At 40.2% G+C, this 27,665-nt stretch overlaps 2 protein-coding genes across 2 annotated transcripts in view; one reads left to right on the top strand and one right to left on the bottom strand.

The window, feature by feature from the left end:
* The window catches only part of SUGCT (succinyl-CoA:glutarate-CoA transferase), a 327,908-nt gene extending 310,839 nt beyond the window's left edge, over window positions 1-17,069 (bottom strand). Inside the window, exons 1-6 of the mRNA XM_086468093.1 lie at window positions 16,904-17,069; window positions 13,676-13,727; window positions 13,508-13,581; window positions 11,124-11,209; window positions 10,282-10,332; window positions 4,792-4,912 (exon numbers count right to left, since the gene is read on the bottom strand). Coding sequence (XP_086324219.1) covers window positions 4,792-4,912; window positions 10,282-10,332; window positions 11,124-11,209; window positions 13,508-13,581; window positions 13,676-13,727; window positions 16,904-17,069 — 550 coding nt within the window. The remainder of the gene's footprint in view (window positions 1-4,791; window positions 4,913-10,281; window positions 10,333-11,123; window positions 11,210-13,507; window positions 13,582-13,675; window positions 13,728-16,903) is intronic.
* A 2,355-nt stretch (window positions 17,070-19,424) lies between these two features.
* MPLKIP (M-phase specific PLK1 interacting protein) lies at window positions 19,425-25,812 on the top strand. Its single transcript, XM_086468319.1, has 2 exons — window positions 19,425-19,781; window positions 24,320-25,812. Exons 1-2 carry the CDS (start codon window positions 19,425-19,427, stop codon window positions 24,521-24,523), a joined length of 561 nt encoding a protein of 186 aa, XP_086324445.1. The 3' UTR covers window positions 24,524-25,812.
* The last annotated feature ends 1,853 nt before the right edge of the window (window positions 25,813-27,665 follow it).

Genomic DNA, 27,665 nt, shown 5'->3' with positions numbered 1-27,665 from the left:
AATGCAAACCCCATATTTTCACACAAATATTGTTACAAATAACAGTTTTTAAAAGTGAAAGCACCACTCTTTCAAAGTGTAATAACCACAATAACAACAAGAATGACAACTATTTGAGCACGCTCTCTGGAGTAGCACAAAGGAAGGATACAGTACAGCCTAATGTCAGAAAATTACTTACCATATTTTTGGATGGCCCCTAATTTAAAAAAGTTTTAATATCCAATTTGATTTACTTACACTTGCATTCAATAATTGAACGAGAAAAAAATTCAAGAAACTTAAAGACATCTTGATCACAGCTGCTATGCAAGTTATGCTGTAGGGTGAAACCAATTCCTTCAAGTTCCTTGTTTATTGATTGCATTCCATACCTATGAACTTTAAACTTGAAAAGTAATATGGTTCCAAAAATAAGAAACAAAAACATTCCAGATGATATCCAGTCTCATTATGAGTTAACTAAATAGATAAGGGAAGTAGTGTCCAGTAATTATTTGTAATTTATTAAATGAATCGGTTATGTCTTCAGCATGTATACTAACAAGAAAAAACTAGAAAAACAAAAAAATTAAAGTTTGAAAAACACTGATTGTGACACTCTGGGTATGTTTATTTCTTGGTCACTTATTTATTATCAAGCATTATGCCAAAATGTCTGTGCCTACGTATTCTCACATCTAAAATGTAATACTGTTTAGATGTAAAAGGGCTTGCTGTATCCAAGATAATCTGTCTCAATTTTCAACATTTGGGAAGTCAACTAGTCCATTTAATTCAATGTTCTAGGCCAGAACAAATTTGACAAACATCTGACAAAATACTTCTCTTTGGATCTTCCTTAACTCATATTTTCCATAGCACTAGCTAGGCATCCTATATACACATAACTTTCTATGGCATTACCAAAAAATCCTAGTTTGCATTTTCAGTACCTTTCTATCTGAAAGATTACATCTGAGCTCTCTGGAACCTACTAGATTCAGCATGTCTCAGTTCATTCCACTTCATTACCAATCCTTATCTTCTCACATTGTCACAAGCATAGCTCTTGCCTCGCATCAGGGAAACTGAGCGCTTCTTGATAGCCTTCCAGAATGCAGTTACCTGCTTTCTGCGCCAATCTCTCACAAAAACAGCCGTCCAACTCAGATGCCTCAATTTATGCGAACCTGGGGTTTGGGTCAAATATTGCAATGTCTACTGTTAAAACATCTGAGACACTGCTTACAGGCAAATTTCTGTGCCCAGAGTCCCACTGTTTTTCATAGGCCTCCACGTCCAAGAACCCAGAAGAAAAGAAAGGCAGGCAAGAAAAGCACTTGAACACCATGAATAGCAAGGAACAAAAGCAAAGGATTGCCAATTAGGTCCACTGTTTGCTTCACAAAAGTTAATTAATTCCTATGTTTACACGAACAGCTTGACATGTCCAGGGTTTTTTGCGTGTGTGTTTTCACTGGCAATGTTATGACATGCCTTAATAACAACAAAGGATCAGACCAAAAGTTCACTTTGCTCAGATATTCTGCTACAGGTGATTTATAAATATTAATTTACCAATTTGTTCTAAAAGCCTTTTATATCAGATATTCAGATTAAACTATCTCAAACTGATCCCTTGCAGAAAATGGCTCCAGTATGGAAACTCCCTAACCTTCCCCATAATAGTCATGTACATAACTTCGCTACCATAAAGATGTTTTAACGCTTTTACCAACCTCTTTTGCTGTTTGTCTGGCCTTATTTGTGATGGGGGGGAAGGGGGAAGAGACAGAGTTCTCTTCGCCTCTTTCAATAGGCATTCATCTTAATCTGAGCTGCTAATCTATGCAATTTTTATCAGCAAGTATTTTAATTTGATCATCTTTCCACTGTTTTTTTATTTTAAAGCTAAACATCGTACATCGAATCTCTTCTAGTCTCTTCCCATCCCCCTTTGCAAGAAAAAAATATATTTGAGCATGTAGAGTCAACCATACCACAAAAGTTTTGAATTGTAATATTTAGAATTAGGTAACAGAGCTTTTATAAATCAACCAGGAATTCTTTCTTCTTAAACCAGTTTTCTACCTGATTGTGCCAAAAAAAATAAACCAAATAACTTACTGCCTAAGTATCACCATCATGCCCTGTGTAACAGATATACATTTGGTCCTAGTCCAGTTGCTTCTTTTAATATGCTTAGATTAAGGTTTTGTCTTATTTTTAAGGGTATAAGATATTTTAGGTCTTTATTCTTAGAAGATGTACCGACCTTAAATAGATGTTCCTTGTCACCTGTTAGACGTCCAAGACTTAAGCAACCATAATTTAAGATCCCAAGTTGTTTTATAGGTGCCTGACAAACATCACTCAGCACTTACCTCCCAAACACCTTCAACCTCAAACAAACCTAGCCCATGAATAAATTTTAAAAAGAATCTTTAGTTATGTATTTAAATATTTTTTAATGTTCATGTGGGTTTCATTATGTATAACATAACTGCAAACTACACGTTACACAAAGCTTTAAACAGCAAAATTGTATGATCTTTGTCCAACCTGTTTTGACAGTAAGATGAAAGTGTCTGCAAGAGGTGGAAGGAGAGGCAAGTGACAGAGAAGGAGCATAGAGCTGTTGTTTGATTGTGCAAGCATATGGTTAGGAAGGTCAAGGCTGACCTGGAGCTGAATTTCAAAAAAGACACAAAAGAGCAACAAGAAAACATTCTGCAAGCAAATTAGCATCAGAAAAAGACTGGGGAAGCCACATACCTACTGCAGAATGGGGCAGGGAAACTGGTGACAAAGGACATGGAGAAAGCAGAGGTATTTGATACCACCTTTGCCTCAGTATTTACCAGGAAAGACAGCCCTTAGGAGTCCTAGATCCTTGTGACTAGAGGGAAAGTCTGCAGCAAGGAAGACTTACCCTCAGTGGAGGAACTTAGGGAGCAAAGAGAATACACAGAAGTATGCATCCTTGGAGCAAAGGAGGCCACCAGTATTTTGAGATGCATTAGGAAGAGTGTTGCCAGCAAGTTGAGCTAAGAGATCCTTCCCCTCTACTAAGCACTGGTGAGGCCACATCTGGAGTACTGTGTCCAGTTCTGGGCTCTCCAGTACAAGACAGATACAGACTTACTGGAGCAAGTTTAGCACAGAGCCACAAAGACAACTGAGAGACTAGAGGCCCTGACATGAGAGGGCAAGACAGGTGAGACTCTTCAGCCTAAACAAGAGAAAGCTCAGGGGGATCTCAGCTATAAATAAATACCCAGGTGGGAGGGAATGAGCAAGAGAAAGCCAGACTCTTCTCAGTAGCACCCACTGAGAATGAGAGGCAATGAGCAAGCTTTCCTGAACAATGGGAAAACTTTTTTACTGTGAGGGTGATCAGACACCGCAAAAGGTTGTCCAGAGTACCTGTGGAAGTACTCAAAACTCAGCTGGACAGTCCTGGGAAACCTGCAGTAGCTGACCCTGCTTGAATAGGGGGGTTAGGCTAGGTGGTCTCAAGAGGTCCTTTCCACCTAAACAATTCTATGATTCAGTGAAATGAGAGAGTATCTTTTCTTAGGCCCTCACTTCAGGTAAGGTTTTTGTCTATTATTAGTAAAACACAAAAGCACTCAACTACTGACATGTACTATGAATGGAAAAACAGATTTACCAACTCAAAGGCCAGGCTACCTCATGTAAATTGTAGCTTGGATTTAATTTTTATTCTTTCATCAATTATGGGTACAGCAACTAAAAAAAGTGCAAAAAAACACTCGACAAATTCCAGCTGTGATATGTACAAGCAAATGGGAAAATCATTGTGGAAACTAGCCACTGACCAACCTAAGAATGTACTTAAAGAGAGTCTCAGCAAGCCCTGAACATAAATGCCTTTCTGTTCTTGTCATCTTCAGACACTTGCCACAAACATAATACATCAAAACAGACTAGAAAAAGCTATTTGATTCCTATTAAATTACATCAATATTCAGTAACTAAAAAGCCCAAGACATTTATTCTTCAGAAATTCAGAGGCCTAACAGGTTTGTAACAAAGATTTTAAACCAGTCTAAAAATACCTCTAGTTTAACATGATCATATTTTAACAGTAGGCTTTACATGCACAAATCCTTTAATTTTAGCACTTGATAAGATTTTTAGGGGTATTTTGTTGTGCGGGGGCTTTTTTTAAGCAATTTTTCAGACTTAAAATTATTTTTAACAAGTATGCAGTTCCTGATATTCATATGCCTACTTTCTTTTCATTCTTCCCAGCATTTATAAAGTAACCTCAACTCTCCTACCATTTCAGTTACCAGGCAACAGCCTGTAGCAAAGTAATGTAAAACTTCCATAAACAGATAAGCACACAATTCTGGAGATGCTTCAGAGCAGTAAAGAACACTGAGATCACCAGACTGGAAACCCGCAATATGTAAACTGACTGTAAACTGATACAGTAAAATTGGGGGGGGGGGGGGTGGAATGGTGTGGACAGACAGGGCAGGAGGAGGGAAATTCTCAGGTTTTGACTAGTTCAAAGCAAAATCCAAGGAGCCCAGCCAATTCTGGCTCCTTTGAAGTCAATAGGAACATGCCAGGCTGGCATGGTAATGCCACAGTGAAACTGGTTGTTGCCTCAAATTTTCTATACCTGTTTTTAAATTGAACAGTCAAACTCACTTAGTCTTTCAATTTATCTTAATTGACATCAAAGTAATATTCTCCTATAGAACTGCATGACTTCTACAACAAGTTGACTGGAATAAAGGAAGTAATGAGCACAAGTAATTGAAATTAAAATACCTGTTATTGAACAGTACACTACATGAGGAGCAATCTTTTTAATGTCTTCATAACCTAGACCCATTTCAGCCAGCTTCCCAGGGATGTAGTTTTCCACAAAAACATCAGACACTGCTGCAAGCTTTAGAAAAGAAAAGGATAAGTAAGATTTATTAATGAGATTCCAAAAGTTCAATAAATTCTTTGTGTAACTTAATTTTAAAATCTCATTAATCAAAATTACTCCAGTCTTTGACAAAAGAAAACTTACAAACCTAGAGAGAAATTTTTTGGCCTGTTACACTGTGAATGTCTGCAAACTACATGTTAGAGATGCTGCGTATCTAGAAAGACAACTGTCAAAATCCTAAAGCAACTAGATACAATTATAATACAATTATATTATCAGCATCATATCAACTTCCCAGGACTTGACAATAGTTTACAGAATAAGCATTACCTCTTTATCTACACTTAGCTTGAGAAAAAGGGGGAAGAAAGAATGCATCTTTATCCTTCACACTTTCTCTACCTTAAAAGTTATTTTATAAGTTGTTTTTCAAAATCATTGATTACTGTAACAGAGGCCATATAGCTCATTTCCTGTATGTAGAGGCAGAATAGGGAGCCTAAAAATTGTATTGAGTTAAAACAAACATCTTAAAACCACCTCAGTTAGAATAGTGCTGTCAAACTCTGCAATGTGACTTTCTCCATCACATCTAAATAATGACCTAGTCCAAAAATCTACTGAAGCTGAAGATTAACATATAACTTCAGTGGGCTTCAAATTACATCTCTTTTTGCTTATAAAAGTTACAAAATGGATATACATAGAGATGTTTCAATAAGACTAATACTAATTAAGAACTCCTGAAGCAAGAGAACTACATGTTAAGAGAAAGATGCATGACTTGAGGGAGATATAGGTTTTCTGCTTTGTTGTTCCCCACCCCCCACCCCGCCCAGGAATTTAAGAAACTATTCCAACAGGTACATGTTTGTGCACACATTTTTAAGCATAACCTAAAACATTTTGTTTCTCAGTGCTATTTGCAGCAGATTAGAATCACTCTCTCTGAAACTACCATGTCCCTGTCTGATTAGTACATACAGTATATTAGACCAGCTTCTATAAACTGTTGTCATCATAATAGCAATCACAAGTATTTTTTTTCTAGCACATAAGCTGTTCAGCTAAATTTAAGCCAAAGAAGGTGCCAAGCCAGCAAGTATTTCACAGGAAAGACAGAAACTGATTCTTATTCAGATAAGGCAGCACACAACTTGAATGGTTTAATTAAATGCATGGAAGAGACACTAATAACTTTTACAGAAACTAAGTTCAGCATACAGTAAAGGTGCATTTTAAAGTATGTTATGAAGTATTTTTAGAGTGGCTATGCCAAGAACCTGGAGAACTATAGTAAAATGAGAAACAGTCTCCACATTCTTAATAAGCATTGCTGTGTTTCAAAGAGCATGAATTTTTCAAGACATCCTACAAGTGCTGCGTAAGCTCTGCCACTAAAGTTTTCACAGCACTTGGAAATAGTCTTTAATCATCAAGGCAGCAGTCTGTGTATAGCACTCTTTTTGATGCTCACTGAACTAAGCACAGGTCCCCAGGGCTCTGCCATTGTGAAGAACTGGATTCAGACTCCAATCCAAATGAACTGTATGTTCTTAACATTCAAAGGGATTTTCAGTGTCAATGGGGTTTTAAGTCCACTGTCAACTGAACCTTCACACTTTGTCTTACAAGTCCTCTGAACATATCACTTGTATTTTAACCTCTACTACCACAGCAATACAACACAGACCTGAGTTGGAATACTATGTATTCTAAACAGGACACTGATAAGCTCAACATCTATGCCTCAGGAAAGAAAAGGCATAAGGCATGCCAAATTAGTCATTAAATTGAACAACAACAGCAAATAATGATGCACCTAACTTGATAAAGCAAACTATTCATACCTTTTGGAAGTTTTGTTTGGAGTTTTTTTGGCGGGATGGGTTTTTTTTTGCAAAAACTCCATGCAGAGAAGAATGTCCATACACACATAAAAACATATATATACACACACATATTTCTGTGTGTACATATATACATATATTATGTGTGAATGTGTGCAAATAGTTTGCTTTATCAAGTGAGAGAGCATGCATGAGACACACAGACCTATCAGCTAAAGGTAACGGAAGGGAAGGAGTGCCATCAGCTCCCAGACAACTGAATTCTCCTAGTTCTCCATGAAAAAATAGAAGAGTTAATTGTTAAGGCTAAATACTCAGAACAAAGGTATCCTCAAGGTTCTTAAAATGAGCTTCTGACAATAACTGCTGAATAATGCTCTGAAGAGATGTTGAGTCATATTGCAACAAAAGGATGTCAGAGCATGGGACTGGTGCACATACCATCACTGAAGAGAAAAAATAATTTTCATTCAGGAAGACATACAAATATTTGGAAGGCAGTTAACAGTGAACCAAAAGCATTAGAAAGGAAGACAGGGCTCAAGTGACACAGAATAAAGAAACGCAAAAAAATTAGACCAAAGAATAATTTTGTGGGAATGATGTAATTATGAAAGAGCAGACCCTTGGACAAGTATTTTGTAATGCTATGCCAAAGGAAGAAAAGCAGCCAGGACTCCTGATTAACAGATTTCTTCAGCTCTCTTGATACTACTGGCTGAATTATCAAGGCTGTGCTTTTATCATATACCTGAAGACACTCTACTCCTTTGTTTTTAATATGATTCTAGATTGTGAGATTTGCCCTCTTCCTTCTACCTGTATGGAATTTATAAGGAGGAGGAAACAAAATTTATTCTAACCATGCCACCTTTCTTGATAAAAAAAATTATAAGCCTACTACATTTTCTTTTCTAGGGCTTAGACTCAGGACACAATTTCTATTTATGTATGAGTAACCACTGTCACAAACCTGAATTTCTTCTTGCCATCAACTTCTTTACAGACAACAGTAACAAATACATTGCTGAACACTTAGTTTTATACATATCTGTCCTGATGTTACCAGGACACAATGGAAAACAAAAGCCTGTGATAGATAACTTCCCCTTACATATTCTTCGACAAAACTCCAAACAGCAGTTATATTCTAGTTCCATTTGAGATGCAATAATGGAACGTCAAGACTTCAGCAACAAATACTTCCAAAAACTGTCACACTAAATCAAGCAGAATTATGAACAACTCCACAAAGCAGAGTCACATTTCAGTAATGTCTCATCACTTCAGTACATAATGTTGCTATATCACAGATAGGAATACCATTGACTGAAGAAACAGAAAGCTGTAAAGGTTATGAAAGCAACTTTAATAAAGGATAAAAACTGTAAGAAATTACTTTGTCACAGGAGATCTCATTTCCACAGCTAGTATGGTAAATATTTAGCAGAATTAGTTCTCCCCCTGGAAATTCCAAAACATCACATCTTGGGAATTCTCATACATGCTTGACTATCTCAGTGACATCAAGCTAAGGGAAAAATTAACATTAGCACTGGCAGGAACCATTTGTCTGAAGCTCTAAGTACTCTTGGTGCCAGCTATCCTATCTTCAGCAACATGACAGCTCCACATTACAGTAGTACAAGAGATCTTACCAGCAGGAAAAAGGTGGGAAGCCTATCACTGAGCTGACAGAGAGGATGCTGCTCTTTCATAACAAATCAAGGAGAAGAAAGTTGCTGCTTTGATTTAAAAATTATGTGGGATTTGAACTCAACCAGGCACCCGAGCCTCAAACAAAAATGTTATATTGCGAAACCTTAAGTCACCAGCCAATCAACTCCATAGACCATGAAAACGTTCTCCATACTGCAGGCAGAAAGCTATACATTTAAAACCAGATTCAACCAGTAATCTTCCTGCACAAACATCAAGATGAGAAAAACGGAACTTCTTAACCACAAATACTGGCAGTCCCATAAGAAGCTTACGCTGAAGCCATCTTTTCTCCAGCTCATCCCAACTCATAGGCCCAGCTGCCTTTAACTCTTCAAACAGGTCCAGCCCACACACATGGAATCAGTGGACATTTTGTGTAGAGTACTTTATTTCACCAGTTTTGAAGGTCAAAACACAAGCTAGTTGTCTTAGGAGACAAACAATTTTTATGGCCCTTATTTAGAACATGACTAGTTTATCCAAAAACACATCTGTGTTATACCATGCAAAATTATTCCAAATGACAGTGGTTGTTTCCAAAACCTTAAGATAAACATACAGCTTCATAACAAATCAATGATAAATGGTTCTGTTCTGCAAAGAGAAAAGGTGCTGCAGGATCCTTGGCTATTTATAGACTCCAAAGATTTCCATATGAGTGCCTTTTACATAGCTGATGGGGAAGAAAAAAGGCCAAAAGTATCAGACAACTTAATCTATTTCCATTTCATGCAATATTCCCAACAAAAATACTACCAGACAAATTCCACTTATTCCAGGTCACACTGTCTCACTGAGAAAAAGTGATTGGAACTGATATTGAAACAAACAGTAACAGAAGCCAGCTCACCCTCTTAGATGTGCTAGTGCTGCAGGGCTAAAACCATAGTACTAACAAGTAGCAAGTCTTATGTTTCTCAATAAAGGTATGACAAAGCACAAGCTTCACAGAATGTGAAATGTGATGCTTTAATTTTTCAATGGAAAAACAGATCACCTTTAGAAGACCCTTGTATTCTTAACTCAAATACAGAAAAAAAGAAACAAGTATTAAAAGTTTGACCTGCAGGGCTGTATTTCTCAAAGATGCCCAGCAACTGAAGTCATGAATACACTGTAACGTTCAAAAACCTGCACATAACAGAGCCCAGTATCCCCTCTTTATATACTGCTCATTGACTTCATCAGATCAGTCCAGCTTGAATCTTTCTAATCAAGTAGTACAACAAGATCAAATACAGCAACAATAAAATGAAAGCACTAGGCTGTTAGACTGTCAAAATCCTAAATCAACTAGACATAGTTATATTATCAGCATCATATCAACTTCCCAAGACTTGACAGTGGTTTACAGAACAAGCATCACCTTTATCTGCACCTAGCTTGAGAAAAAGGGGGGAGAAAGAACACATCTTTACCCTTCACACTTCCACTACCTTAGAGATGATTTTATAAATCACTTTTCATTTTAAAATCATTTAGTACAGTTACTGTAACAGAGGTCATATAGCTCATTTCCTATATGTATACACTAGGCTGGTAGACCTTTTCCTCACTATTTCATTTGAAGCTTCTGATGGTATTTTCATGTAAATTTTATATCTAAAACCATCTGAAATTACACTGAACACTGAGTCCAAAAGCACAGAGTACAGAGGCTATATACTGTAAATTAACACATTTACTGCACACATACATATTTTTAATTATCAGATACCAAATTAATAACTGAAATGCAGAGTTTATTCTTTATTACTCAGGATCAAAACAATTATAAATAGGCACAGTTCGCATGCTATCCAGACCTACCTCTCTGATTAGCTTTGCCCCTTTTGAATCCTTCATGTTGATAGCTATACTCTGGGGATAAAAAAATACAACAGTAATTCACGTTAAAGCCCTTCTGGTGATTATCAACCTCTTCTAAACATAACCAACAGTCAACTTTCACACTACAGCTAAATCAAGTAAGTAACTTTTAACACACACCCCACCTCCCCCTGCAAAAAAAAAAAAAGATGTTAAAGGAAGTGTAACTGTCTCACCAATGGATCAGACAAGCACCAAAACAGGTCTGACAGATGTACAGCTGGGAGCTGTACTGCAGTCTGTTCACCGTGTGTTTGCACAGCACCTACTACTGCAAGTACACACAGGGACACCAGAAACATTCATTTCAATAACAACAAGCCATTAAACAGCACAGGCATCTCATGAAACTTCATCTTAATCTTGAAGTTTCACAAGCTAACTTTAGCCAACCTAACTATGGTATGATGCCTGCTCTCCTCCAGCTCCAGCTGACACAGGTCAGCTGAGCTGATGCACCTGAAAAAAAATCGTTCAAACAAAATAACCCTTACTTTCAGCAGGGTTCATTTTCAGTCAATCTGCACCAGCAGCTGATGACTAGGAGGGTCACTCTTGGGTTTTTGAGTTTGCCTCAGCTGACCACAGCACCACACCAGACATTTGCAGCCTTTTTTGTTCAAAAGAACTCTTTGTTTTTCTCCTAAAGTTTATTCATCGTAACTTCAGGCCAATGTAACTATTGCTCCATTATATATGTTAAGAATCAAATAAAAAAGTATTATGTCTTCAGTTGTAACTACAAAAAAATGGGCTAATGTTCAATGCCGCACTCCATTTACCTTTTTATTTCTATTGACACTGAGAAAATAAACACTTTCTGTTCCAGCAAAAGGTGGACCCCAGGCTCTTGTATCATCACCAGCTCCTGAAAGAAATATCATCATTTTCATAGTTGTCCAACATCACACTGTCAAATAAAAGAATAAGAAGTTTTCCTCCAACATCACATTTAAACCACCTAAGCTTCACCTAGCAAGCATGCACATTCCTATATCTATTTCAGTATCTAGACTTTATCTACTTGTTAAGTTCATGTGAGTGAAAACTTTCCTTAGTGAGCCAACACAGAAGACACTTTGATACTAGCATAGATACAGAAACAAGCTGGAGGACCTTTGGTCTTACACAATATAACCACTGTCATAATTATGCCATACACTATGGTAACACACCATCTACAGCCATTTAAGATCAACTGTGGTAAAAGTTACACAAACATATAAACTACTCATCAACACTTGTACTGTTTGGTATCTCAAAGAACTATGTTGATTCAAGTGGGAAGCTTGGAGGGAAAAAACCTCTTCTGTACGTTACCACTTCACACCATTCAAAACAAAACATTTCAGGGATACTTTCCACATAGGAGGCTAGCATGGAGCACTATCCTTTATGGATTAATACTCCTGCGGAAGCAGACATCCTCTCACAGGAAGAGCAGGTTACTCACATTCTTAAATGTTTGAAATTCAGAATTCTCAGGCTGTCCTTCTCCTTCAATCACAAACCAAAACTCTAAGAGCTGGAATGCAAATCTACCAAAACGGTTACTTCATACTTAATCACTGACATTGCTCCATTCCTAGTACCTATATACTTGGAGTAATACCACTGCCAGTCTCATCTGATAGTACAAAGTCAACATAGCTTCTGCCCTGTCAAAGTGAAAACGTTAAACAATGGTGAGTGATTAAGGATGACCCATAGGATGATGGGACAAAATTTTTGCTAGACATTCAATGTTTTCTTAAGTATTCAAACATTCAATATTTCCTATTTAAAATAAAATATAGGGAACATAATATATTTTATTATCTCAAGTGTGTAATTTTCTTCACCAGCTCTTTTCAAAACTAATAATACTGAAAGAGAGAAACTTAAAACATGGAAACTTGAAGAAGGAAAAAATACATCATATAATGTGCAGCTGCTATGGCATAATTACATGCCTCAAATTCATAATGATGCATAAAAGTGAAAACAAATTGCAGGGAATATTTCTTAAAAAAAACAGAATGCTATGCAATTTGTTAATTCTTCTTCTATAGTCTTACAAACTAAAAAGTGTAGCTATTCCTTTGACAAGGTAATTTTAATTAACAACCTGAAACTGTACTGGTATATTAAAATCATTCTCAGGAGAAAGTTGATACAGTATGCCAAGTCACCTTATTCTCTTACTAGTCAAAAAGCTGGCCAACCACCCTAGATCTGTATACTATTACACAAAAACAGGGCTAATAAACAATATATATATTTTAAATGCTTATATCACATTTCATCCGTGTAATACTAAAAGTAAAAATAGGTGGAGTTTGCTTCCAAAATTTAACTGCCTGTCATTTTAACAGTATTCTAATCTCAAGTAGCAAGACGTATTCCTATTTTAAATTATCTAAGATGTTTTGGCTCAGAGGGAACAGAAGATTCTGAATTCCCAAATGGGAAAACACAGCTTTTCCATAACTCTTATGAACTAATTGCTGGAAGGATTCGTATGTTTGTCAAGTTTTGCATTTCAAACACTACACTTAAAACCCTGTTTTAACCCTCTCATCACACTAAAAAAAAAAAAACCACAAACCACCATACATCTAAGCATTCATGAGCCTAATCTAAAGCCTAAGCAAAGTCCAAACAATTCAAACAAAATCAATTTAGTTTTGAGTAATGGAATAAGGCACTTTATTAAGTGATAACTCAGTGCTGTTTTGTACATTAATATCTGAAAAAGTTACATGACCTTACAACTTCAACCTTCTCACAACCTTTTCTAAATACATAGACTTAATTCCAATAAAAAATATATACATTGCACAGTGTTAAGCTTAAAGCAAACAGCTCGCACGTGTATAAGCAAACCTACTAATAACTAGTTCTCTCCCATGCCAGAAATAGGATGTAAAATGGTCCCAAAACTTGAAAACTGCTGGTTCAGAGAAATACAAATAGCTACAGAATTTATTATTCCTTAGCACACCACCACACAAACACTGTCACCAAAACTGCACCATCACCAAATAAACATAGTATTGTCTTTCTAAATATTTTCCAAAGTTTTCAGTCTTGCATTCTCAGTCATGTCTTACTTAAAATACATAAGCAACTATTTGTTAAACTACTCCACATTATTATACCTAAAATAGATAAATAAAAATCTCACCTGGTCTTTCCACTTTGATAACTTCAGCCCCTAAATCTCCCAAATTCATTGTGGCAAAAGGCCCTGCAAGCACCCTGTAATATTAAAAAAAAGATTGTTTTCTTAGTTTTTCCTATCAGAATATCTGCATCTAGACAGACTGTTACAAATTACAGACAAAACACAAACCTTGTTAAATCAAGAATTTTCACACCATCCAATGGCTTTACATTACTAGCACCTGATAAGAAACAGAAAACAGTAACTTACTCTTGAATTTCTTTTTTGTAAGGTATATTTCTCATTGGTTGTCTGAAACATTATTTTTATGACACTCTCCCACCATCCTCCTTGTCTCCTTCCCCAAATAAAGGATAACAAAGCTTTCTGCACAGGTCAGTTATTAGGAGTGTATTACATTAGTAGAGGCTTTCAAAGTTGGAAAACCTTCCTGCTAACATAGCAGAACCCATTCTAAACACCTAGCAATTCTACAATAAAGCTACTTTCTAGAGATACTCTTCTATGTGCCTTCCACAAATATAGCTTTTAAAGACTAATCTGAAGAAAGACCCAGTAAAAGCACAGCAAGCAGCATCAGAATGACACAAACTAGAACTAATAGGTAGCAGACCAACATGAAACACAGTACCCTCACAAATTGTTTTGACCTGTTGCCTACATTTAGCCTGTACCTGGAACTAAACTGTAACAGTTGCTCTATCACCCAACAACCCCTCACCAGCCAGGGAAGGTAATCAGAAATAAAGAGAGCAGACCCATAGGTGGAAGTGAAACAGATTTAATGAAACACCAACAGAGATATACAGTTATACTCAGCCAAATGAGCATCCAGTCATCACAACTGACAGGAGAGCAGTCCTCAGGAGCAGGGAGAAGCCAGAGGAGGCGCAGGAGGAACCCCAGCAGGAACCCCAAAGGAGCTCCCCTTCCTCAGCAAACCTTCCCCCTTTATACTGACCATGACATTACGGGATGGGCTACACCTGCAGCTAACTCAGGTCAGCTGCCCTGGCTGGCTTGAAACTGCTAATGGCCTGCCCAGCATGGCTGGGCTGTGATCCTATCCCAGCCAAACCAGGACACCTCTGTAGACCTATGCACTTGCACAACACACAAAAAATCTACATTTCAAAAAAGAGTTTACAAAACCAAGGACATACTTGTTCTGTCTTTAACTTTCAAAGGCAGTCACACATACAAGATAGCTACTAGGAAACCACAATGCTTCCTTCTTTTCCCTTACCCTTTCCAACCTGACTAGCTCTAAGAAACAACAGCAGTGGCAATAAGCACCACAGACAGAGCAAGCAAACTCATAGTCTAGACCACAGGTTTGTCAACACACTTCTGGGCAACCCTGAGTTATCTTCTGCTAACTCAGTGTCTTTAATTGCACGCTAGGGATGCAAACACTTTGCCACCCCATGTGGACAGTAATTTCATTGCTATTTGGAAGGTGGTCTCATACAACACACAAAAAGAGCACCTGGCCAACACCACCACAAAAATTACACAACACTAACTACTACTTATCATACCACTCACATTACGGTAACAACTAACACTCCATTCAGGGATGAGGACTCTTCTGTAGTTGGAACAGAACAGAGAGTACAACTGTTGTTTCAGAGACAGACTACTGGGATTTTTTTTTTTTTAATGCCAATAAATAACACTGATGAAGAAATGTAAGAAAAAGAAGAGATCAAAAGCTTGCTTTGGAAAATCTGAGAAAAAAATAGGCCTATTAGTCTCTTCAAGCTAGAAGAGCACAGATACTCAGAAAACAAAACAGATAGGACCTAGATTTGCATTCCAGCAAGACACTAATTTGCTGAAAAAATTACAACAGAAAGGCTTTTGACAAACAGAGAAACAGCAGTCCTGGTACACTGATTCTGAGCACAAAAGTGCTACTGATCCCTTATTGCAGGTGCAAAAAGAAAGAAAACCACATCACAAACACACACAAGAGATCAGAATTGATCAGTATTGACCAGAAGCATCTGCTGCTTTTTTCCCCCCTCTCCTTGCTAGTTTCCTATCAGGCAACTACCTGATATATACCTAAGGCATATACCTAAGTTAAATTTTCCCCACAGAGTGTTTTTGTTGGAATTCTGGCTCAATATCTAGACCTCTGAAATGTGAGCTTCACCTTGTCTCTTGTATTTTTACTTTTAATTATTCCAGGAACCTGATGATTGAAAGAAAAATCCACTCTCCCAGCTCTAACTATATCCTATTTGTAAACTCTCTAATCCCACAATGCTTGAACTTACTGTAAATTAGACAGTCATAGGTATCTTTTACAAATAACTCTGATGAAGAAATAGATCCACTCACTCTCAATAAGATTTAAACTCTTTAGTTAAGCTCAGTAGATTGTCCCAAGGTTGGTTTAACATAACAATGAGTAAGCAACCAACACAGATCATTCTATAGAATAGAAGTTAATTTCCATGTCATATCCACAAAAAAATTTCCTTTATACTTGTAAGTAACAGAAGAGTACACTGAGAAGACCTGATTAGTACATCTAATATTTTTGCACCAATGCAAATTAACAGTAAATAAACAGATTCCATTCCAATTCGATAGGACATGACTCCTTAAGTCTATTGTCTCTACTTTGATCGCACAATAAATATTTTTTAATTTACACATGCAGCAAGTCATGATCAAGTCCATCACTACTGTGAATTAATTCACAATCAACACGTACACTCCAACCAGGGCCGCATTCGGTATGTTCATCATGGGAAACAGAACTCCAAACTTCCTCTGATTCCAATGCAACCAACACAATTGTTAGCGTTTGTCTACGTTATTTAATAACAGACAAATCCGAAAGCCAGCAGAAAAATCACTCTGTTGCAACTCAGACTTATTTTTCTTCGCTAAAAACAAACAAACAAAGTAGACGAAGTCAGAGTTCTGTAGCCTCTGAAGCACGCACTTCCTCTCTGCTAGCCAGAGCCCCCCGGAGAGCGGACCCGCTCCCCGCCCGCCGCGAACCGGCGCTCCCGCAGCGCCGCACCGCCGCCGTGCAAAGTCCAGCTGCGCTCGCACCCGCCGTAACCCCGCGGGCACCACAGTGGCGACCATATCCGCCCCCAACCGCCCCACAGCCCCGCCGGGGAAGGGGGCTAGCAGGGCTAGCAGCGGGCTCACAGCCGGCTGCTGGGACAGTACGGACCCGTTCTCCTCCGCACCGGAGGCCACGGGGCGGACGGCAGTGCTGCGAGCGGCCGGAGCCTCCCTCAGCGAAACGGCTCCGACCCCTGCCCGAGCCGCTCGCCCGCCCGTGCCACCACCCCGGCGGGACTTAGCGGGCAGCACGGCCCGGCGAGGCAAGGGGGGAAGGGGAAGCTGAGGGCGCGGCGCGGCTACCTGCCGGGGGAACGCCTCCGCCCCGCGCCCCGCTGCTGAGCCAGGCGGCGCTCCGGGCTCTGAGGCAGCGCGACGAGGCGCTGCCACCGGGCGCGGCGGGGCAGGGGCCCCCCCGCAGCCCGCCACCGCACCGCCAGCGCCTCCGTCCCATCCCGGCGCGCAGCATCCTCACGCGCGGCTCAGCGAGCGCTGCGAAAAGGTGCGCACTCGCACCGCGCAAGCGCCACCCGCCACCGCCCCTTCCCCCCTCCTACACCGGCAGGGGAGCGTTAAATTGTTCCCGGGTTGGGGCGGCGCGCAGGCGCGGGGCGGGGCCTCCCCCGGCGGCCTCCGCGGCTCTTCACGGCGCTCGTTGTTGTCCGTCGTCGTCCTCCGCGGCGGCGGGGCGGCCCATAGCCCGCGTTAAAAGGGTGCCCCTTCTCTGTCTCTTGGAGTTCGGGACGCCGGTGGCTGGGCTTGATAAAGAGGGAGGCGTCTTGCAGCGGCAGTTGTGCCTGTGTAAAAACCTTTAAACCCTCCCGCCAGCACAGGGTAGACCCCCCCATTCCGTCTGGCTCCCTTGAAGGGGCAATGTCACGCTGTGAGCTACGTCTTCAGTTGTAATGGCTACGGAAGGGTTAGCTTGAATTGACCTTGAAGCAATTCTTCCTTGAGTCAAGTACTTCGAGACTATTTTTAGTTTGTGTTAGGACAGCGGGGAGGGCTTGTTACAGGAACACCATGGTGTCTTCTTGCTCTAACAGTATAAAAAAAAGCCCACACAGAGGTTCAGCATTTATTTATGAGAAATACGCTGTGAGGATAAGACGACAACTGCATCTCACCAGCAGCTGAAACTTCAGACTGCTTGAAAATGAGCATTACGAATAGCACAGGCTTGAGAAGTGTTGCCTGTCAGACGGCCTGAATGCTGAGGCAGAACGTAGAGGAAATCTGCGTGACAGGTGTGTGACTGGACATGTTGTGTGTAACGGGAAGTATGACATAAATGCTTAAAATCCTAGAAGCAATTTGGATTTGTCAACAAGAAATTCATCGGCAAAACTATTCCAGTGTAACTCAATCCGTGTGTAACAATTATCTCTAATTAGCTCGGTGTGAAAAGGGTTTAAATTAAATGCAGCTGCCCTTTTCTGGAATACAGCTGATCACACAAACTGATACGTCGGCAAACTGTCTTGTGTAGACATGGCATTCCTTGCACGCAAAATAGTAATAGATAGAAGAGTCTTCTAGAGAAGACGAAACAGGAAAGGATTAGCAAAAAACTGAAGTGAGCAAGTTCAGTCTTTCCGTTTTAGAATTGCAAGTATATTGCCCCGTTTTCCACAGGGAGATTGTAAAACGTAGTGGACTGAGAACATAAAGTTAGTTATTGCCATTGGGGGGAAAAAAAAAAAAAAAAAAAAGACAAACCACAAAAAACTCAAAACAACAACTGTTTAAAGCCAAAGAAACGCGAGACTGGTATACAAACCATAGAAACCTCCAGCTGACTTTACAGCTTTCGATCGCCTCCGCTCTGAAAGCCCTTTGTAACTTTCCTATGTTGCAACCGAGTAGCGCTTTGTTACACTGATGGAAATCCAAAAAAAAAAAAAAAAAACCAAAAACTTTAGTATTTGTTTACAGAGCTGTTGAGGGTTTGCCTTGACATAGCTGAGAACAGAGCAGGAATGTGAATAAATTGAGTTTATGTTGCTAAATGAGGCTGTCCTCCAAGAGAGCATTTTCCCGTGAGCTTGTCCGTGTCTCATTGCCTGAGCTACCGCTCTGCTGACAGTTCAGACTGATTTTAGAGCCACCTCTCCATCAAAGTGCCCTTTAAGTGTGTCATTGTACGGGCTTGCAGCCGGGACGGCTGTAACGTCGGTGGCTTTTGCAGGGTCCCGCACTAGAAGACTGCGCAAGGCAGGAGCGCGGGCGGGCGTGTGCCCAGTGCCACGGAACGGGAGACACTTGCTTCGCTGCGCGGCAGTGGATTCCGCTGCTGGTTACCGAGGGCAGCACCCCCGCCGAGCCGCCGGTTCTTCCACAGCTCCAGTGGGCAGGCACGGCTGCCACACGCCTGCCGACGCTCTCTTACGATCCCTCTTCTGCTTGAAAACGCACAGAATTCCTCAGAGTCAGCGTGACAAATCGCTGTTGAAGGCTGACGGGCCGCTTCCAAGCTGGATGGGCGACCTCCGCCGAGACCCGCTCTCCGGTCACCGGGAGGACCCGCCTCGGCCAAGGCCGGAGCCGTCCAGGGCAGGCCCGCGGTGAAGCCGCGCCTGACAGGCGGAACCGCTCCGCTCCCAGCCGAGGACGACGCCGCCCCCCGCGGCCGTGGCCCGCCGCGCGTCCCTCGTCTCGCCCTTCCCGGCCCGGAACGTTTGGAGCCCGGAACCTTCCGTCTCCCTGGCGGGGAGCGGGGGGAAGGGAGAAAGTGGGGGGCGTCGTCGCCCCGCCGAGGGGCCTGCTGGGGCAGGCCGTTGCGCAGGTTTTATTCCTCTCCGCCATCGCCTCGCCGGCCCTGACCATGTACCGGCAGAGTTTCCGCCCCCCGACGCCTCCGTACGCGGGCGGCGGCTTCCGGAGCCCTCCCTCCGGAGGCCCCATGCCACCCTCCCCGCGGGGCTACGGGAGCCCCCACCACACGCCGCCCTACGGCCACCGGCCTGGGCCTTACGGCAGCGGCCACTCGCCCCGGGGCCACAGTTTCCACGGCGGCGGCGGGCGGTTCGGGAGCCCCTCGCCGGGGGGGCAGACCCCGCGCAGGCCGCAGAGCGTCAGCCCCCGGTACCCGGCTCCCTACGGCGGCAAATCCCCGGCTGGAGCTCCCCTGCACCCGCAGCAGCACAAGCGCTCGCCCGGGGGCTTCCAGAGGCACTACCAGGTAGGGGGCAGGGCGGTAAGGGAGACAGGCCTGCGCCTCCGCACAGCGGGGCGGGGGCGGGAGGGGGGGAGCCGCTGCTGCCAAGCGGGGCCCTCAGCCCGCGGGGGAGAGAGCATGCCGAGGGCTTGTGACAAGGCGCAGCATCCATCCCTTCCACCACGGTTTTCAGAGGAGAGCGAGGTTTGCACCACATTGGTCAGCGTTTGCCTTCCCCCCCCGCCCCGCCGGTAGAGAGGGTGGCGAGCTCAGGCAACTGTGTGATCGGAAAAGGGAAGAAACAAGGATAAAGACACAAGAGCTCACAAGAGTGTAGCTTTCTTCCTTTTCATACTCTAGCATGTGAAGGTAGAGAGGAAATTAAGCACCACCCAAACTGCAACAAACACCTCTTTTGCTTGTGTGTACCCCCGATTTGGTCAGCTTTCTTTAACACAGTGATGAAGTGCTATGTGCTCTTCATGTTGTCTTAGATCATGGAAGCTGCTCTATGCACACACAGAGCTCTCTGGGACATGAGTTGAGAAAAGAAGCACTCTGTTAGAATTAAGCTGAGGCTTCTTTAAGCAGAAATGAGAGCATCTGTTGGGATAATAAAGGTATAATTCTAAAGTGTTTGCATGACACTGAAAGCTTTAGTTTACATAAAGTAGTTTCCCTGAGAGCTGTCAACAACAGGTTCTGCAAGTTATGCTTTTTTTTCAGATGGTTTAGTGGGGGCATGTGACTGGCAGTGCAGGTAGGGAAGACAGCTTTTGAGATGAGACCAACTTTATGTACATAGCTGGCTTTATGCAGTATTAGGGAAATCTTTAAAGTGTAGCAAATAACACCTACCTGCCCCTACAAACAATGATAACATTTTCAGGTGCTCTTAGTGAGACTTTAAGGATTAAAATGTAATATTGAAGTCAAATCTTAATGGGATCAGTAAAGTCTTAATGTGCCTGCACTGCATAGTCACGTTTCCATTCAAAACTAGTCTTTGGTTAATTTTTTACGATGCAGGTAACTTATTTTACAGCAATCTCATAGTTGGTGGAAGGGGATTATTACGAACTTCATATGTTCTCTTCATCACAACAGCATCTCCCAGCGTGGGAGCCTACAAGTTGCTTAACCTCTGTACCTGTTTGAAAGGCAACGGCTGTGGGATTTCTGCTGGGATTCTGGAGGGATGGTGTATATCACCTATGTCTAATTTCCCTTCAGAAGATCACTCTTTGGATATTCAATTAAGTGCTTTTTTAAAAGCCTGCCTTAAATTAACTGAGCAAAAGAATATGTAACTTTTGTCAGAACTGTTTCATGGCAGGACCTGTGGGTAGGAACACTCCTAGGTTCCATTCTTGGTGTTAAGTAAGAAACTTGCCATAAAGAAGGTACAGGTTTTAATCCCATCTCAGATTGTCACAACAATTTCCCTTCTCTCCTTTCTTTCTGTAGACCCTGTGAGTAGTTCAGGAGCATTGACCTGATGGTGATGCTTTCTAAGACCAGAGAGACATTGTATGTTTGTAGCTTTGCCTAGGGCTAAAGCAATGTGCATGTGTGTACTTTTAAGTGTATACACGTGCGTTGTTTTGCCTGGGAGGGCGATAGAGGCAATCACGGAGACAGGAAGTCTCTTAGACAGTGAGTCCTGCTTTTCTTCGATATGGGCAAGAAGAATCTCAGTCCATGAGGCCACGAATGGATACAGATAGAGTGATTTTTTTTGCATTTGCTAAGCATCAAATTTCTTCTGAGTTATGTGGATTGTTCCCCTCTCTTCTGTAGATGCTACAGTGCTTTTGAAATTTATGATGCTACTGTCATGTGTGAAAGTCTTAAGTGACCCTTTAAAAATCTCATCAGGAAATCCAGATATTTCATGTTTTATTAATGTCATGTCATTAGTACTCTGCATTCATTTTGTGCTTGCAGACTTTCAGTTTTTTGAAATGGACAGAAACCTTACAAGAAAAACATACTAAGCTTGATTTTTCCAAAAATCTGATTTAACCTTTGTGGCCAATAGTTTATGGGGCTTTCTGTTTTTTCCACAGGGATTCATCAGGTTTACATCTTATGAAAACATTTGTTGTATTTCTTGAATACCCGATCTTAGAATTCACTTAGCAGTAGTGTTTCCTTTTCTACGCTCAACAGGAGTTAGTGAACTACCTAGTACCAGTAGCTAGTTAGTGGTGATGGGTTGACAGTTATTACAGAAAGTAAAAAAAAAAAACAAACCACTTTTGAAATGGTACAGTCGTGATTTTTGTGTTTCTGTGCATCTGTCAGCACCTAAAATTACAGCTGATGAAGGGAGTGACTGTCCCTATTTTCAAGGCAGTAGTACCTCATTCAGTACCATGTTAATAAATAGAACCAAAAGATGATTTTTTTTCTGCTGTAGAGAGAGATTTGTTATCTGGGAAAAAAGTATTGAGAAAGGATTGACTGTTTCTTTAAGGAACGTTCAGAGAGAAGAGGCTATTGGCACCAGTGGCAGTAAAACACAAAGTGTTTTTTAAGGTATCTTTGGCACCAAACAGTTACTCTTGCATAGAATGGTTTCACTTGCGCAGGTAGGGCTGTTTTCCTTTTCTCCAGGCCTGTAATACAAATAATCACATTTTGATTATTTTTTTTTTCCTTAAAAACAGAGGGGGGGGGGGGAAGCATATAATGTCTAGTATTCTGAATTTTTAAAAAATATGTACATGCTTAAATTTAATGCTTACTGAATGCCATCAGTCTTGCATTACGTAATAATATATTTCCTAGATTTCAAACATGCTAAAATGTGTTACTGATGGTCTGCATTATATTGTACTGAAACTTAATATTCTAAAAGCAATTCATCCAAAAGAGCCTTACCTTTGAATTATTTTGTTCTGTCACTGGATACTGCAGATCGTTATGTCAGTTCAGCTTTCTTTTGAGTTCTGCAGATTAGACATAACATCAAATAAACTCCACACTCAAACTGTTTTACAGTGTCAAAGTTACAGGGTCTCCATTAAACATGGTGTTTTAAAAAGTTAATTTTTTTATTTTGAAGATAGAACGCACTGCGTCCTACTGCTTTACTGCTAAGTGTGAGTGCTTCACATAAGCATCATTTTTGCTAGTATGTGTTGACTTGCTCTAGGAAACTCTATGTCCTTTAGAAAGTGTTTTAGATGTATTCTGAGGTGATTCCCTGACCTTACCCTCATGGTTTTGATACAGTAAAGTAATTCTCTACCTTTTGAGGTGATAATCTTGGTTACATAACCTAATTGTATTATGATGAAGCATGAGGAACAAGTACCCCGTAAATAAGACACAGATGTTCCCACATTTGGTTGTGTGTCCTTTATCATCAAGCTTTAGGAGTTCTGGAAAGGTACTTACTGGGACCACACAAGCAGGCTCCTGCCATGGTGTGTTTTCAGAAATAGGTTCAAGCAGTTTCAGTGGAATCTGTTCTCCTGGGTAAGCATAGGGGCCTTCGCTGTGTGGCACCATTGCTCAGTTGTACCCAGAAACTGTTTCACGTTGTCTATTCGCATAGATTCTGTAGGGCTTGTTAGGCAAATTCAAATACCGTCACTGCTGGTCCAGAAAATCAGGGGCGGGGGGAAAGCAGCCCTGAATCAGTGCTTTCACCCTCCTTTACAAAGTCGGGGCTGATAACCAGCCTCGAGGAGTCCTGTTCTAATCATATAGAATGCAACAGGCATGTTTGGAGTTGAGCTATTGTGTGTCCGTGGTATAGGTTATTTAACTTTGATTAAACAAATTAATTTAAATGAATGTAGTTTTAGACAAAACCTCGCTCTTTAGGAAGTGAATCTGAGGAAAAGAACAGTGGATGATGCTAACAGGAGAAAATGGTTACAATGGTTTACTTTACATCATAGCTCTCTTAGAGCGGGTTTGCGAAGCAATTGTGGTGATCCTTGATCTTTAAAAAAACCCCAAATATCAAAAGCTCCATGCAAAACAATTTTTCTTTTATGCAGTATCTGTTTAATCACTGATTACTATGCAGATTATATAGCAGACAGTGTCATCTGTTCTCAATTTCACACAACTCTGGTTTGGTTAAGACGAGGTGTTTTTCCCAGTAGGTTCTTTGGGTCATTTGTAGCTGTTTGTGTTATACAATGCCGCATTCAATCTATAAGTACTTAATATCTGACTTCTGCTCTTGTAAATATTATGAACTCTTCCTCAGCCTCTAACTATGCTTTGTTGTTCAGCTTTTGAGTTAGATATTGACTTAGGCAGCTTATGAAAAATAACGTGAGGAGCTTTTCTGTAGTTATGTGCCAGAGTGACATAAATAAGTATTTTGGAGAAGACTTTTTCTTCCTTATCCTGGTAAATAATCACTCATAATTAAAAGTATAACAAAGTTAATATTTTCTGAGGAAGATGCAAGTGAGGAGTAGTAATTGTCATTAATAATCTGCTTCAAAGCTCTGCTACATTAGAAGGAAACTTTTTTTTTTGAAGTTTGAATTAGTCTATTAAATGTTTCTTTACCTGATGGTTTTCTTCCAAAGGGATCACCCAGGACATCTACTCCATTTGGTACAGCGCATGGCAGAGAGAAAAGAGTGTCTAATGATGTGGAAAACTATTACAGACCTTCAATGCTTGAGGACCCATGGGCTGGCCTAGAGCCAGTGTCTGTTACAGACATAAACCAACAATACAGCAGTGAGCAAACAACATATACTGGTAAAAAAGGGAGGTATTTCAGCTGACACTTTTAAAGGCCAAATAACTCCATCATGTCAGGAAAACTTTGGGACAAAATCTTTACACTTACACAAGATGAACAATAATCAAGACCTTAGATAATGCTTTTATTTGATCACATGTCTACCCTTTTATCCTATTTTTTTTATTGCATTGGATATTTTTATGTACAGAAGGGAAGAGGAGTGGTAGGGAAACTTACATGTCTGGCTACGAGGAAGTGCCTACCAGCTTTGAAGAACAAAGTGTTCTTTAATCACCAGCGACTGATTTGTGACTGTTAAAACAGATTTCCAGATATTTACCTCTTCCAGGCCAGATTGTTAGCCTTTTATTGTAAAATCCTTTAGGAAATGGTATTTTTTTATGTTTCAACATTTTTAGAATGAAGTAACTTGGAAGTAAAATAAAGTTTTGTAAATCCTTGTTTTGTAATGTATAAAGATTATTTTAGGACTTTTGTTAAGGTGTTCACGTTAACACAAATAGGACTAGTAGAATTAGATGACTTCTGTAAACGTGCTTGTATGCTGTAGTTAACCTCTGAATTTGTGCATAGTATTTTTTGTTAATTGTAGCATAACATGGAGTTGAAATGTGACTTTTAGCCATCTCAGGAAACAAATGTATTGTCTTTGAAAAGTTTAATTTGTTAAACCAGCTCTTGAGTCATAAACATAATTCTGTAATAATTTGCTTTTGTATTTAAAAAAATAATCTTATTTGGAACAAAATTAGACATTTCTACATTATGGTAACAAGTCTGTTCAGTGGCAGTTTAAGTCTAAGGAGCACATAAAGCGTCAAGATTAAATAAATGCAAATGTACTTTCTGGATCCACCTGTTAGAATAGCATAGAATGAATGGCAGTTTGTTATACAGTTGACATTAGTACATGCATAGCATCTTTTTTTTAAATCTGTACAAGATTTTTCAATTTTTTTAAAAATTATTTTTGCTTTTATCTGTGGCAGCCATCTTTGCCAAGAGAAGTCTTGTTTTGTGTGTGTGCATGCTATATTTTTATACTGAAGAAGAAAACAGTGAAATTTTTTTAGAGCTTGTCTATACGTGGAAGATCCATTCTTAAATCCAGTAGTTATCTAGAATAAATAAGAAATAGTTCCAGCTGCAGGCATGCTCTTAACATGCCATGTTAAGGCTGCAGTAGATATCTAAATTTTTGTTGAACATACCATTATTTGTTTGTTGCTCTTGGCTTTTAAGCAGTAGGTAGAGGGTGAAAACTTTGTTAGAAATAAATAAAAGCATTGATTCAGTTTTCAAAATGTATGTTTTGTTTTAAGCTTCTTGCGTACTTCATGGAAAACATATTTTTGTAGTCCTGAAACATGGTTAGGTGGAAAAGCACAGGGAATCACTTTAGACTGTTCTTAGTAACCTGTCTTTTGCTGAGGTAAGAGTAGTCCTGTATACTGCTTTATCTGTTTCAGCATAAAATGTCTTGGGTTAATACCGCCTTCAGGAACAGCTTCGAACTGGAAGGGGGTTAACATGTTGAAGTGTGCTAGCTGAGTCTCTTGCACTTCATGAACGTCATCTAAAGTTTGTCGCTTGTGTCTTCCCCTCCGTTGACCTTACTGTTTTAATAGTCTATCCAAAAAGGCTATTCAGAGAACTGAGAACGTAACGCCTGCTTGATATCAAGAATGGTTAAATCTTTACCCCAGAATCTAAACTGTGCCTTAAATGGCAGCTGTCAGTATCATCATCTGTAACGCCTACCAGCAAAACGGAGGTGACTTGAGAAGTTGTAGATAGTCTTTAGAATTTACAAATCAATTAATGTAATTGTGAAAAGTGAAGTATAAAGTTTTCTTTCCCTTTTTTTTTTTTTTTTTTTTTAAAAAACCTTGTCACGTGCTGTAAAGCTAACAGAGAAGGTTAAAGTTACAGGGTGCTTAACCGAGTCACCTTTTTGTTACTATTTCCTTTGTAATTTAATGCAGTTGATGTTTTGCAATGTTTGGTGATCTTGGGGAAACAGATGCGGTTTTATTTAAGAGACTAAAGCTATGACGTGGTCCCAGTTAGACATGAGAAGAAACTGGGCTTGGAAAGGAGAAAGGAAAGGAAAAGAATTCATGACAGAAGAGAGACTGTTAGAGGTGGGACTGCTTATACAGTAGCCAATATCAGCTGCCCTGGCCATTGCAAAGATGCATTTTTCCACTTTGGCTTTGCAGTTGACCCGTGGATCAAAGCCAGCCGCCTCTAGTAATAACTCCTGGAACTGGGTGTCAGACATCAATGAAGGTAAATGTTCCAGAAAGAGAATTGAGAAAATAATCTTGAAGCATTGTTTAATCAATACAGGCCTTCCACAATGCCATCTCTTAAGCTGCTGCTCCAGGATATGACCCAACAATAATAAGTACATCATTCTGCTAAAGACTCTAGTAATGTGGTCAAGAATCAGCAAGGAATTAAAATGTAGCTGTAATAAACTTACTAACCTCATCATACTGCACCAAAAACTTAAAAGTGATTCATCTTTCTGGCTTCTAGGAGAAATTCTGCAATTACAGTAAAATTTCAAAATGTCATTGTTGAATAGCTGTAAAATGCATGAACACATGTTCAGAACTATAAATATAATGTACTTAAAGCCAATTTAAGCTTTGCCTTTTTTGCGATGATATCCGGGAAGCTTAAGCACTTACTTCCTCACTGATTTTTCTCCTTTTTCCCATATAGCAAAAATTCTTTTTCACCACATGTTTCTAATGGAGATAGGATGTATCCCTTCCTCATTTGTTAATGAAGCCACTTCATAGTAACAGGATGGCTCTGGAAACAGCATTTGATGATAAAAAGTACAGCACGAACACGTCCTTTCTTCCTGAGCCCGTGAAACAAAATAGTGCCTGTGGCTTGTTAACAAATTGATATTTCTGTAATGAACACAGTAAGAATATGGACATTGTTCTTTCTTCAAGAAACTTCTTAGATTTTAAGGTAAGTCATTTAGCTCCTTTTTCAGAAGTTGGGATTGATGTACTTCTTTTCCATTCCTGTTTTGTCCATCAGTCTGTCAGACTTTCCCTTCAGGTGGCGTAAGGGAGTTGCGTAACTCTTGACTTACTCTCTTCTAGCAAAAAATTTAATTTCATTTGTTGATGTTT

The sequence above is a fragment of the Leptosomus discolor genome, chromosome 7 (assembly GCF_034619465.1).
Source record: "Leptosomus discolor isolate bLepDis1 chromosome 7, bLepDis1.hap2, whole genome shotgun sequence".
NCBI classification, from domain to species: Eukaryota; Metazoa; Chordata; class Aves; order Leptosomiformes; family Leptosomidae; genus Leptosomus; species Leptosomus discolor.
This window is presented reverse-complemented; position numbering and strand designations above follow the sequence as displayed.

What these genes read in the sequence shown, in the direction of transcription:
- MPLKIP (XM_086468319.1), top strand. Translation starts at nt 19,425, where the DNA reads ATGTACCGGCAGAGTTTCCGCCCCCCGACGCCTCCGTACGCGGGCGGC. An exon ending in GCTTCCAGAGGCACTACCAG is followed by an intron (nt 19,782 to 24,319) that starts GTAGGGGGCAGG and finishes TTTCTTCCAAAG; the next exon opens with GGATCACCCAGGACATCTAC.